The sequence below is a fragment of the Siphateles boraxobius genome, unplaced genomic scaffold, assembly GCF_051911475.1.
Source record: "Siphateles boraxobius isolate OS27281-9 unplaced genomic scaffold, OSU_SipBor_1 130, whole genome shotgun sequence".
NCBI lineage: Eukaryota > Metazoa > Chordata > Actinopteri > Cypriniformes > Leuciscidae > Siphateles > Siphateles boraxobius.
In genome coordinates, this window is record NW_027508734.1 from 18,580,681 (window position 1) to 18,593,725 (window position 13,045).

Sequence of the window (13,045 nt, forward strand, 5' to 3'; positions counted from 1 at the left end):
ATGCCTTTGTTTTAAACGTGTTTCTCTTCTGAATGTGAACAAAGTTTCCAAATGAGATATGAACTCTTAATGAATGTCTGGCTGAATGTTATGTAGACCTAGGAGCTCTTTCAATAATAAAAATCAATGTGCTTTCTCTGAAATGGTGTGGAGGACCATTTGTCTTTTTTAAAGCTTTTGATGATTACTGCTATGACTCCTCAAAGAAAATTAGTCTAAATCATAGACACTCTCAGGAGGATATATTGTCAGAGTATGCAGGTGGATGTGGTATTGGTTCCTTAGAAAGGTCATCCATCCAAAACAAACATTCATTTCCTTTTGCAGGAAGTCGTGCTACCTGGGATTTATCCAAGTAACATTTGAGTGAGCAATCTTCCTGCAAGGGAGTCGTTGTTCGGGCAGGACTTTGTTGTTTTGTAGTGCTGTGTCCTGTGTTGGGGTGATTTAAAGACATGATTTAAAGAGATCTTGCTGGCAGTGTAGTGTAGGAACAACAACCTTTTCCTCAAAGCATCTGGTAATTGATTCTAGGAAGCTGGGCGGAAAAACATGAACCCATCAGTATTAGCAGAACTCTTATGCTGAGTCAACAAATACTTCTTCTCTTAACAAGAAAATGCACTCTTCAAAATGCTAAGGAAGGTTAGCTTCTCAAACCATCTCCTACTTTTGCGTGGCAGAGTTTATGCCCTTGACCGCAAGGCTCTACAGAGAGTGGTGAAGTTGTCCACTGATGCTCAAAAACGGACAACCACACTGAGAGCACTGCATATTTGTCTTGATGCGATCAGCCTAAAATTTCATAATTGCTATTTATGTTTGCCTACTGGAATTGTACTTTTAATATGGTGTTAATTTGGTCAGCTATTTAATTTAGTCCTGTGTCAAATGTACTTTAATTTTTTTTTTTAATGATATTTAGCCAACCTTGTTCCTGAAAACGCAAACTTTTGAAAACGGGTTTCAAAATCCAAGGTTTTGAAACCAATGCCTTTACCGTCACCATGCAAACAACAAAAATTTGAATTTGTGAAAATTGTGAAGTCATGCGCATGCGAATTACATGTTCACGCATACATATTACGTGTTCACGGTGTGTTTCTTGACAAAGTGACATCGCTAACTACAGGCCTGGCATGTATAAAACAGCCTTTTTAGTCATTTTCACAGATCCATGTTAATGGGGATCGTTTTGACAATGTTGTCATCTGTAGTACATAGTTGTCATGTAAACATCCTTAGTCAATTAAAACTTAGTTACAAATTTGTCATGTAATGGTTAAATTGTTTTGCTCCGCAAATGAGAACTCCCGCACACTATCAGAACTTTTTCTGATAGTGAAATTTTTTTTTTTTAAATGCAAGTTCTGATAGTGTGTGCGAGTTTCTCGTTTGCAGATTGTCGACCGATCTTTTTTGGTCGTTTTTTCCTACGAACCTATTATCTGCAGGTGTACAATGTTTTTTTTGTTAATAAATTGTTTTGCTCAAAATTATAATCAAATTCTGCAGCTGTTGTCAATTTGAGTTATTGCACTTTCACCTATAAGCACGTTTAATGACATTGCTGTCGTCTCATCATTGTCTCGTCTTAAACCCTATTCACACTAGATTAGTATTATCTGGGGACCTTATGTGATTTAAAATTATCCCCCCCCCCCACCCCCTTGATCCGAATTTTGTGATACGCATTCGCACGGGATTAAGCGAAGTTTGTGATTTTACTAGAATATACTGACTCCCGGATATGGTGTCAATTGTGAATTTCTCTGAATTTACAAATTCTTGGAAACATTTAGGATAATGTAAGTACACAATTGAAACAAATATATAACACTGTGCAAGTGGTTTTTGGCAATTTTGATACAAAATTCTAACATATTGTACCTTTAATTCTGATAGCACGTCTCATTGAGCTGCATTATTTGAACTATCATTCATATCTGTAGCACAAATGATGTGCGAAAAATTACATGCTGAAGTGAACAATAGTAATAGTGACTAAGAAAGTACATTTTGTCAGGTTGATTCAGTAAGTCTACACTACTGTTCAAAAGTTTGGGGTCTGTAAGAGTTCTCCTACACTCACCAAGGCAGTTATTAAAAAACTAATATTGTGAAGTATTATTACTATTTAAAATAATTCAAAGTGTGACCGAAATTTCAAAAGAATAACATTTATTTGAAATAGAAATCTTTTGTCACAGAATAAATGCACTGTCACTTATGATCAATTGGATGCATCCTTGCTGAATAAAGTACTAATATCTTAAAAGAAAAAAAAATCTTACTGACCACAAACTTTTAATGTTATTTCATGTTATATTTTTCACCCTGATGCTTTTTGGACACTGCTTTTTTTATCATTACTCCAAAGTTGTGTCTAAATAGATTATATATTTTTTTAAATATAATACTATGAATTAATTGATCCAGGATATATATATTTTTTACAAGCCACAAATAGGTATAAAAAAGTCAATATAAAGTATATAAATATTTTACTTTATTGGTACTTTTTTTTCCTCCATGCGCTTTTTTGTGCTCATTGTGGAGCACATTTAACTGTAACATTCTGTCTTTGCATACTAAATCTATCCATACATTATCAAGCCTGACTGCTCTCCATACTAGAATAAGCTGTAATGTTGACATTGATTGCTGCAATTTATTTGCCTAATTATAGCCATGAAATGTATGTCGCTCAGATCTACCAGCTATCACACACATACATTCTTAACTCACTCTGCCAGGACTGATCACAGGACAAATAGCCCCAAGCACTAGTTACGGCAGTTTCCCACCTTGCCCACATTAAAGCCTGAATGAAATATCTACGGTGAGAGGATGGAGTTATTTCTGTCAGAGTCAATGATCCTCTGCTGGGCCTTAGCAGCGTGAGAATGTAGTAACACTCTGCTGTGCTTAACACAACCACCAGGGAATGCTGTTGAATCTTTGACTTTCATAGGTCACACGGTGGACAGCATCATAGAGGTGGGGGATTAGTCTTCTTTCAATGGGCCAAATCTCATTCAGGATTTAAATGGGCAGCTTGTGGAGATTTTCCCCTTTTGCTCATTTATAATTTATATCAAGTTTATTGAATTCATCATAGAATTAGCCTGTGTTAAAGTCTTTCCCCCTTCCCTGATAAAAAAGTAATCTTGGATTATATTTTTCTGCCTCTTTCTTTCGCATCACTGTGCCCATGCGATAGTGTTTACATGACTGATAGCAGGCCATCAAGGCTCATGTCATCATGTCTGTCCTGGCTTTGACCTCTGGCCTTGTGGGGATGCATTTTAAGTCCAAATACTTTCACATTATCCACAAAAATATTAAGTAGTACAACCAGTTTACAATTGTGACAATTAGAAATGTTTCTTGAGCATAAGCCTGTCATGATTATTAATTGTCTGATTTGTGGTTATTCAGTCTAATCGCAATTATTATGCATCATAATTACTTCAATCACATTTTGCCATCTAAATAAGGATAATTTAAGCACTGAAAGAAATGCCGTCAATTGTACAATATTGTGTCTCCTTTTCTGGTTTGGTAGGGAGAATAAGGTGAGTAATCTGGCAGGCAGTGAAGAATAATGAATATAAAAACACTGTTATAAAGTACACAATGAAAGTCAAAGGTCTTCCTTTTATAAAAAAATAAAAGCTTGTAGCTTTAATCAGACTGAATCATATATATTATATTATGTGAGACACAAGACTAAAGTAATGGGTGCTAAAATATAATTATATTATGTTATGTTATGCTATGTTATATATGATATTATATGAATTATGTTATGTGAGACACAAGACAAGAGTAATGGGTGCTAAAAATATTTCACAGTATTACTGTTTACTGTATTTTTGATCGGAAAATAATATTTCCATATCATGACTTGCAGGAAGTCACGAGTACTTTTTAATTCAGAATCTTGCATATCTCTATCCTGCACAATTTGATCAGCTCGGTAAACCTGAAGGCAGATGCACAGGACAGGAAGGTTCTGGTTTCATCTGGACAGCAAGCTCATCAGTTACTGCTGATTTGAGGCGGCCCGCTGCAGCAGGTGTAACCTGAGACCACTGAGGATGGGGGCGATTGGTCAGACCCTTCTTTCTCTGCTCAATTTAGGGATGAGACCTCTTTTCTGTCCCCCCTCATCCTGTAGAAGCTCACAGGGGAGATGGAGAAGGTGCTGACAGCCTGACTCTGGCTGAATGGGGGCGGCTCAGTTCAGGCTGATCCAGCACTAATTTCACCCATCCAGCTCCGCACTCCACACCCTCTACAGAAGGAAGGAACCAGAGCAAACAGAGGTCATATTAGCAATTAGCACCGGGATATTATTGGCACACGAGACACTCTGGCACATACCTTCAGTAAGATTACAGTGAGTTTAGATGACTGTGAGGCTCAGAAATATTAGTCTTGTTGGGTGTTGAGAGCACGTGCCAGAAGATACCTCAAGGAAGAGAGAATAATGATTTGTGGATAAAATCTATCTTCAGATATCCTGAATTCTTCTTGAGGCACATACATAAGAGAAACTGAAAAGTTGTGTCTTTTCCGGAGTGTCCGTAGGTCTTCAAGGCCAAATAAGTGGTGAGTACCATACAACTATATGAGTTTTTCTGTTATTCCCTTGAGCATATTTATCTACAGGAAGATGTCGACTCAGCAGATCGTATTTAACAAATGATCATTAATTACCAAATGACTAAGTACATTTTTGTATTTTTTTTTTTTAAAGATGATCTAAAGCAGTCATGATGGAAGTCATATTTTATTATTATAGCTCATTATTGCCACAGCTTAACTAGATAGCCAATAAACATGTTTAAGTTATGGTTATGACTATAATTTTGAAGGGATGCTGTAAAATCCATGAAGTCTATGGCAATAGTTAATATATCACAGTTTCTAAATGGAGCCATTATCTATTTATTTCAAACTTAATGTGGATGTAAAAGCAAGAAATGTGTACTGTTGGCAAATATAGTGTTCTTATTGTGAAAATTAGATTTGGTAGGGTGATTCCGGATGTGAATATGATGTCTGAACTTATTTTTATTAAAGTTTCTCTTATAACACGAGATTGATGGACACTAATATATTTAATTTTAAAAATGCTTCATATATTTCTTATAAAGTACAATAAGAGTGCACAGTTACAATGTAAAGAAACTAAATTCAAATTCAACAATTTCTAACACCAAGTTTGTGGACCTTGATACGAAATTTAATGTCATAATGCACATTCCACTTTACACTTGCGTCATCAAAGCAGCAGCTGTTTACCTCTGTTGCATGGTATCAGCGACAAAGAAGTCGGCAAAATGCAAAGCGTTGCTCACCTAACTATTATGTTTTGGTTTTTGAACCTTTAGTTTTGTTTTTAGTTTTAGTTTGGCTTTTGTTTGCAGCTTTTGCTGCATTATCAATGGTTTCTGGGATTTCATCATGGCATCTATGAGTATAGATCTGCAACTGTCTTGCTTTTCCAGACATCAGATGTCAGTGGAGGGGAACTAAAGGCTGATTTAATTATAAACATGCAAAATACATTGCGAGTCTGAGACCACATTGAAAATGTAAAAGTCTGATTTAAACCTGAAAGCAGAAGGTTTTAGTATTTTGATAAAATATGAACTATTTCTAGGTCACTAATCATAAGTAAATATTTGACAATGACTATCAACAAAAACATAAATTTGACATTATTTTATAGTAAAATTACACATAATGTAATGCAACTTTTTTATAATTTTTGTAATTTATAATTAAAACCATTTATAATTTTTCAGATTGATCATGAACTCCTTTGAATAAACGGTCATGTAAATCTGAGTACTTTTTGGCTACTCTTTTATGAGTTCTGTGAATTTGGCCATACTACTTTTGTCATGTATGAGATTTCGGATGCAGCCTTGGTTTCATTTTCATGGACTTTTAGTTTGTTTCTCTTCAGTTTGCTGTTTCCTGTGTTCCTTTACTCCATTTTCCCCACCAGTTATTAGTTTCAATGGACACTCATTCAATTCATTCTGTACACCTGTTCATCATTTAGCTCTTTATCTTTGTATATGTAAGTACCTCTGTTTTTGCAGTTCATTGCACGGTATTGTCGTGTGCTACACACTTTTGTTTTATATGATAAAAATCTTTGTTGAACCTTTAGAATCTTTATTATCATCATCATCATCTGGACTAAAGCATTACACTTCCATTGAAGTACCAGGGACAATGCCATCAGGTTTTATAAGAAAATTTGAAATTCATGTTAATATTTTTAATGAAACTTTTCACCAATTTTTTTTATGCTGATTATATAATTTGTAATTTAAAAAATTACATTGAATTGAAGAAAAAACTGCAAAGCCAAATAATTGCTACGTGTGCTCCAACTTTTGGCAACTTTTCCATCATATTTACAGAGTTACTATTCAACTTAAGTGTATTTTATAATATTGGGAAGGAGAAAATAAATCCCTTTTAATTTCAGGAAAGCTTAAAACAAAAAAGCTTAAAAGAATGCGTTTTTATGTTGCATATATGTGGGAGTAATTGCTTCACAACCTCTCATTTGCTGTTTAATTACCTATACATTAGTGGCTTGCAGCACGGATATAGGGGAGGCTGCCACCTTATTAATGGCTGAAGGTCCCCTTGGGCTGTGAGACCGTAATTGGTTTAGTGAGCTGTATATGTGATTTTTGATTTTAATTACTCACTCAGGTGAGTGCCAAGTGCATGTGCATGATTGAGCATCCTTCATAATTCAACCAGATGAGCTCCTCCTCTCATTTTTTCCCTCTTCTGCCCTTTGCCAGTCTTAGTGCAACCTGCCTTGAATTCAAAATTACATACTGTCGGGTTCCAAAAGTCTAAAACCACTAGTGAAAATGGTACTGTTTTTCAAATTTTATACATATATTTATTTATTTATTTATCAAAATAGTGTGAGAGACAATGACTGCGTGTCATCAATAAGGGTGTGTTCACACTTGGCATGTTTGGTTCAATTAAAAGGAACCCTGGTGCAATTGCTCTGTTACTGCGGTTCATTTGAATTTGTGTCTGCTATCCGAACCCTGGTGCGCACCAAACAAGAGGACCGAGAACGCTGAAAAGATTGGTCTCGGTCCGCTTCCAGACGAACTATGGTGCGCAACATTGACAAAAGATATGTAAGCAAACTAAAATAGGGACATGATGTCACAAGATGCAACCCTAAAAAGGACAGAATGCTCAATCATACCTGTTTTTTTTCTGGTCATAGTCGCAATGTTGCCCATCATTTCATTTGTGTGTGTGACAGAGGGCAGGAATCCGCTGTTTTGACTCCTTTACACATTTTACAAGCTCTTCACGAGTTTTAGCTGGTCAAAATACCATCATATGTAGGCTACACACATACAATGAGCGCATTGTTTTGGATGCTCAGTCTCAAAATATATGTCATAGAAGCCGACCAATCAGGTTGTGAACGTATCCTTACGCCTTTAGGTTTGGTGTTAAAAATGCCGGACTAAATTAACCCCAAACCCCAACCCCCCCAATTTTTAAATCAGTTCCTCTTCGTCAATAGTAGGCTAGTTAGTTATTAAACATTTACACTAAATAGTTAAAAATATTTGTTTATGCTCTTAAACAAGCAATATTGGTTGATCTCTATTTGCATATTTGGTCTAGTGACCTTGAAATAGGGCAGAATCAAGATTTCCTAGTCATTTTGGCATAATAATGCTTCAGTGTTTTAAATGTTTCAAAACCTAGAAACTTTCTTTCCAGGTTTAAATTATAATACTGAATCCCAGATTTTCAGTTTGGTTTTCCATGACATTTGGACCCCACTGTAATTGAAGGCCAGACCCCATACTTGGGTATTCTTAGTGAATCTCATTTTACATCTGAGCTGTGGAAACAGAACGGGAACTGGGGTTGAAGGGGTTTCATTGGGGGGTTGTGACGAGCATGAGGAACGGAGGGCTGTTCCCAGTCACCCCTCTGGATTACCTCAAGACTCATCCTTCACCTGCAGCCACTCTTTCATTAGCTGATAGCGCCCATTTGCACAGCCTATAATCAGTCTCGCCAGTTGGAGCCGTGCCAATTCCCTTCTTTGAGACTTTGAAACGTGCATTTTTGTTCCTTTGAATTGACTTTTTCTTCTTCTCTCCTTCTGTCCATTTTAATCAGTTTCTTTTCTCTTTGTCACAACCTTTCTCCCTGCCTACTTTAATCTTGCGTCTCATCCCTTTTATCACTGTCTCATTTAATTTCTTTCCCTTCCTGCCTCCCACCTCTCTCTCTTTTCCCTCTTCTCTTTTTCCTCCTCTTGCATCTCTATCATCCCAATCTGCTGAAGTTGTTTCCATTTCACAAATGTGTAATAAGTAGAGACCCTTGCGTCATTTGACCATGACAAACGTGAAAGTGTACAAGGTGCAGCGGAGGTGAAACGGTCTTGTGTTTGTGTATTTGGATGTGCATGCTAGCTGTTTGTGCACCATCCCCATCCCCCCCGTGTCTCTCGGTGAGTGGGAGATCCCGGGAGCGGGAAGGCCGTTTAAATGAAACTCGTGAGCTGGGCAGTGCTTGTATGCAGCAGTAGCGGCAGCTGTGCACCGCTCAGAGGAGTGTTTCCCGTAAGCTAGCAAATCTGCGGCAAGCATGTGGAACCGGGCAAGTTATTCTGAGCACATCCCTCAAACCGGGCAGCCCTACTGCAGTGTGCCGCACAGGTGTGTATCTGCTCTGTTTCTCCTGCTTCAGAAACACAGATCTGCAGATCTAGACCTGTATCAGTTATACTGACTTATGCATGCAAAAGTCATAGAGGAAGGTGTTAGGATGGATCTTGTTTGATACTGTTAAGCTTTTGATTCACTGGTGATGTCAGATGTTGACTCAAGGATTTATTTTAAGAATGCAGCCTGTGTTTATTAATGCTTGCTGTAGCTGTGTGCTCCCTGCTTTTATCTGCTTTGAAATATGTTATTCTCAAGTGAAATATTCAAGAGTCATTTGCAGAACGATCTGTGTGGGATCTATTCAGGCTTCTAGTTTAGAAATACTCTTGATATGCAGGCAGATCTAGATTCGAACTGAGCTGGTTTCTTGTTTGGGAGCTTTTCACACACATTTGTCATATGATCTCTCACACACTACACATATTTGCATAGGAAAGAAACGGATATCTGAATTATCGCCTTAAAAGCATAGGCCTTTTGTTTAATGTTGCAAACATCTAAACTGCAATTTTGTACTTTAAAGCTACCTCAATAACTAATATTGTCAGTTGGGATTGCAGAAATAGTTAATGTTTTCAATAAGGTTTCCTGAACACTAGCTTCTACCATTGGCTGACCAAACTGATTGACCTACTCCTAAACTCACTGCATTGGTTGAACTCAAACAAACAGCACAATATTTTAATCGCCTTAGTCGCTTTTTCACTTACAGATGTTGTTTTCATATTTTGATTTGATAGAAAGTATTTAACTTAATTTGAATATTTTCTTATAAAAAACCTGTTGTATAATGTTTTATCATCTCATGAATAATCGTAACAGCAGTTATGCATATTAAAACTTTATAGCTTTTAAGAGGATGATGATTTACAACAAACAATCATGGTTTGTTGTAAATCTATTTAATTAACATAGTATATGTTAATTATATTGTAAATCAATACAATTAACATATACTATTAATATGAAGAATATAATATGTTCAATGTTTAACCATGAACCTGTTATATTCTTAATATTAATAGTATATGTTAATTATACTTCAATTAACAATGGGTTATAATTCCCAAAGTTGTAGTGTATTATTATTTCTCATATTGACATTATTTAAAATCTGCACAATATCTTAGTACAGTACATTGATTTACTTTTACAGTTTTAACCAGACTCTGTCTTTATTTGACCTGCTCGATGTTTTGATGCTGAAATGATCTTGGTGTCAGAGGGGATTATGAAAAAACGTTCTCCATGCATCTATTTATCATTCCCCCCTCTGGCTGCCCTTCTTGTTACCTCCACTGTGAAACCCTGTGACAGCTCTGGCCTAGACTGCATGTCATCTTCCAGCCATCATCTGTCGTACAGCCACTGGGTCTTAATGTGGACCTTGGAAGAAGCTGCAGAGACTATTTTTATTGGGGGAAGTTCAGTCAACCAGTTATGGGTTCTTTGGTTGAGACAGAGAAACCTGGATCTGACATTCCTAGAATAGAATCATGAAACTTTTGTTTGTTTCAAGTGATTTAACACTGGAATCTGGAGATCCAGGAAATTGTCCAAAATGCCACTATGTCTTTGCTTAGGTCCTGGAAGGGAATTGTTTGTGAACAAAGGCCCTGAGTAGTATGTAGCTGGAGATGACATGCCATTCCGTTTTGAATTTCTCAATAGTCGACTGTCTTAGTATCATTACATGTATTCATGCGTCGGTTGTTTTGGCTTTATGCAGTTGGTGCCATGTAGTATTTTACTTTACTTCAGAGTGCATTACTCACTGTAAACTACTTGGAAATTGTGTGATTAAGTGTTATTATCCTCATTAGACTTTTTATATGGACATAAAAGCCAACCACTATATTAGCAAGCACAGTTGTAACAGAGACAGGGGTGTGCCAACTGCAACAAAAAAGGCAAACCCAAAGATGTTTTGAACAGTAGCAGCACCACTGCTCTGAATGCACCGGCATAAAATGTCATGATGATGAACTCAAAGGTTCAGAGAGTTAAGTGCAAAAATAAAGGTTTCCCAATGGTGTGCAAATGGTATTACAGTGGAAGTCCAAACGTATATGCAATAAATAAATAAATAAACAGCCAAAAATTAATTTTGTATATAACTTAATGCCAATATGAACAATGCCAATAAATTGACCCAAAACATAGCAGCAACTATACTCCAACTCAATCTAAGAGCCTGAGAGGCCATCTTAAAAAGGCAGAGCCCCTCCTATTTGGACTAAACCATTTAGAAATTAAAAGTCATAAAGAAATTTAAGAAAGACAAAGAAATGTGATTTAACAGTAACAAAAATGTAAACCGGTATCATAATACAAAAATCTTGGAACAAATCTTGGAATCTTGGAAACATTTGGAAAAAAACATACTCAATTAATTATTAATGTTTAACAAACAGATCACAAATCTCCCCCTCATACATGAGAACGATGAACTATGTCTTCTATTGGCGGAAATGAGATCTTCAAAATGGTCTTGTATTTACTGTCTGTTTGGGATGGGGAAAATGTACAAGTACGCAAGTATGACTATTTATAATATGTAATTGGCTATGGAAACAATAAACATTTAATATGATTACCGGTCTTGTTTTACTTCTAAATAAATACATTAAACATGAGTCACAAATGGCATAATGGGGACAGGAACAACAATAAACAATACACATGATCAGTGACACAAACATATCTGTGTTAACTGCATGGTGTTCAAATTTGCACTGAACAGATAATGTGGCTGAATCCGAAATCACCCCCTATACCCTCAAATAGGGGATTATTTGAGTGGACATCCATTTGTAGTAGTGTCCGAAACCATTGTGGAGGTTGAGTGCACTCATTCAATCCCACATTGCACCGCAATGACTAGTCTACAGCCGATGTACGCTCAACGTCTGAATCCGCTCACTCGTTTCCATTCACTTCTTCAAGTGAACTGTATTAGTGGACTAAATTAGGGAATAGTGATTGAGGCTTTAGGGGGTGATTTTGGATTCAGCCTGTGTGTCATGATGTTACAATGAGAAGTGCATGTATGCAAGTAGCTTCACAGTCTAGTGACAAAATAAGAGTCCTTTTCACAGAGCCTCACTGTGACAACACTGTTATAGGGTGCTGAATGTAAAATAGAGCACATTACATAAAACAACACTTCTCCTACCTGTAGCACTGTTTACGTCACTGGCAAATATTTAGATTTCTCTAGTCAAGTCACCTTCATTTAAAGCGCTTTTAACAGTATGGATTGTTTCAAAGCAGCTTTACAGTGATAATAGATGTATTTTTATTTGAGATTTATATTTCACATGTAGAATTCAATTTAAAATTAAGATTTGGATTCAAGATTTATTTACATTTAGTTGCATTTAAATATGCTGTAAAAATTTAAATTTAATAGTATTTTTTAAATATTTATTGTATGCATAAAAACAGAGACATTGGCAGTTTTTATTGGTGAATCTTTCAGTAAATATTGGGTCGATTTTTATTTATTTATTTTATTTTATTTTATTTTGGAAGGCAGACCATACTGTGTATACAAATTCATTTTCTCTGTTTCAGGAGTTTGTCACACATTCATGTCAGTTCACCAGGTCTGCCCCTCTGTACGTTTACAGCTTCACTTGTTAAAGTAATAATCTCTTAATGTCACACTGGCTTACCCCTGTAGTTATTATCTTCTCCATGCACCTGAATTCTATTTGCTCTCTTGACTAATGGAGTACAGGTCGTGCGTGCTATAGGTTCCTCTGGGAAGGAGAACATGTCTTCCCCAATGCAGTCTAAACTGAGAATAGAGAGAGATGTGAACAAGTGTCACTTAGCTATGTGGATGCTCTCCTTTTATTAGCTGATAACACATTATATATATACTAAAATATTTGCATGTGTGATATGTAAACAGTGTGTCTTTTTTAAATAAAATGTGGGGTTGCCTGCAGTCGAAGAAATGCTTATGTATTGGACAAATACGTCATATACTAATTACATTTTTGCAGTTGATATTTTGTGTAAAAGATTGCTTAATGTAAATGCTCTTGATATTCACTGAATGTTTGTTAATAGCTGTTAGTTAATCAGCTGTTAATAGCTTTTGGAAGATATTCTGTTTAGTGGGCACAGTTATCAGTCATCCCTGATGATCTCAGAATGACCAAATATTTATCGTCCTGACCATATTTTGGTGTATTAGATTCAGTGGTGTGATTTATGTGTGTGCATTTGGTTTTTATATAGCTAATATTTTTTAAAAATACCACGGT

The 13,045-nt window shown here is 36.2% G+C and overlaps 1 protein-coding gene across 26 annotated transcripts in view; it reads left to right on the forward strand.

Annotated features, from left to right (window-relative positions):
* The window catches only part of plekha7b (pleckstrin homology domain containing, family A member 7b), a 117,040-nt gene that overhangs the window by 11,862 nt on the left and 92,133 nt on the right, over nucleotides 1-13,045 (forward strand). Inside the window, exon 1 of one of the 26 annotated variants that reach the window (XM_077228374.1) lies at nucleotides 8,655-8,759. The exons of 24 other annotated variants lie outside the window; for them this stretch is intronic. In XM_077228374.1, coding sequence (XP_077084489.1) covers nucleotides 8,689-8,759 — 71 coding nt within the window. In that variant the 5' untranslated portion in view covers nucleotides 8,655-8,688. Of the gene's footprint in view, nucleotides 1-8,654; nucleotides 8,760-13,045 lie in introns of those variants that run through there. One more of the 26 variants, XM_077228386.1, reaches the window with a different exon arrangement.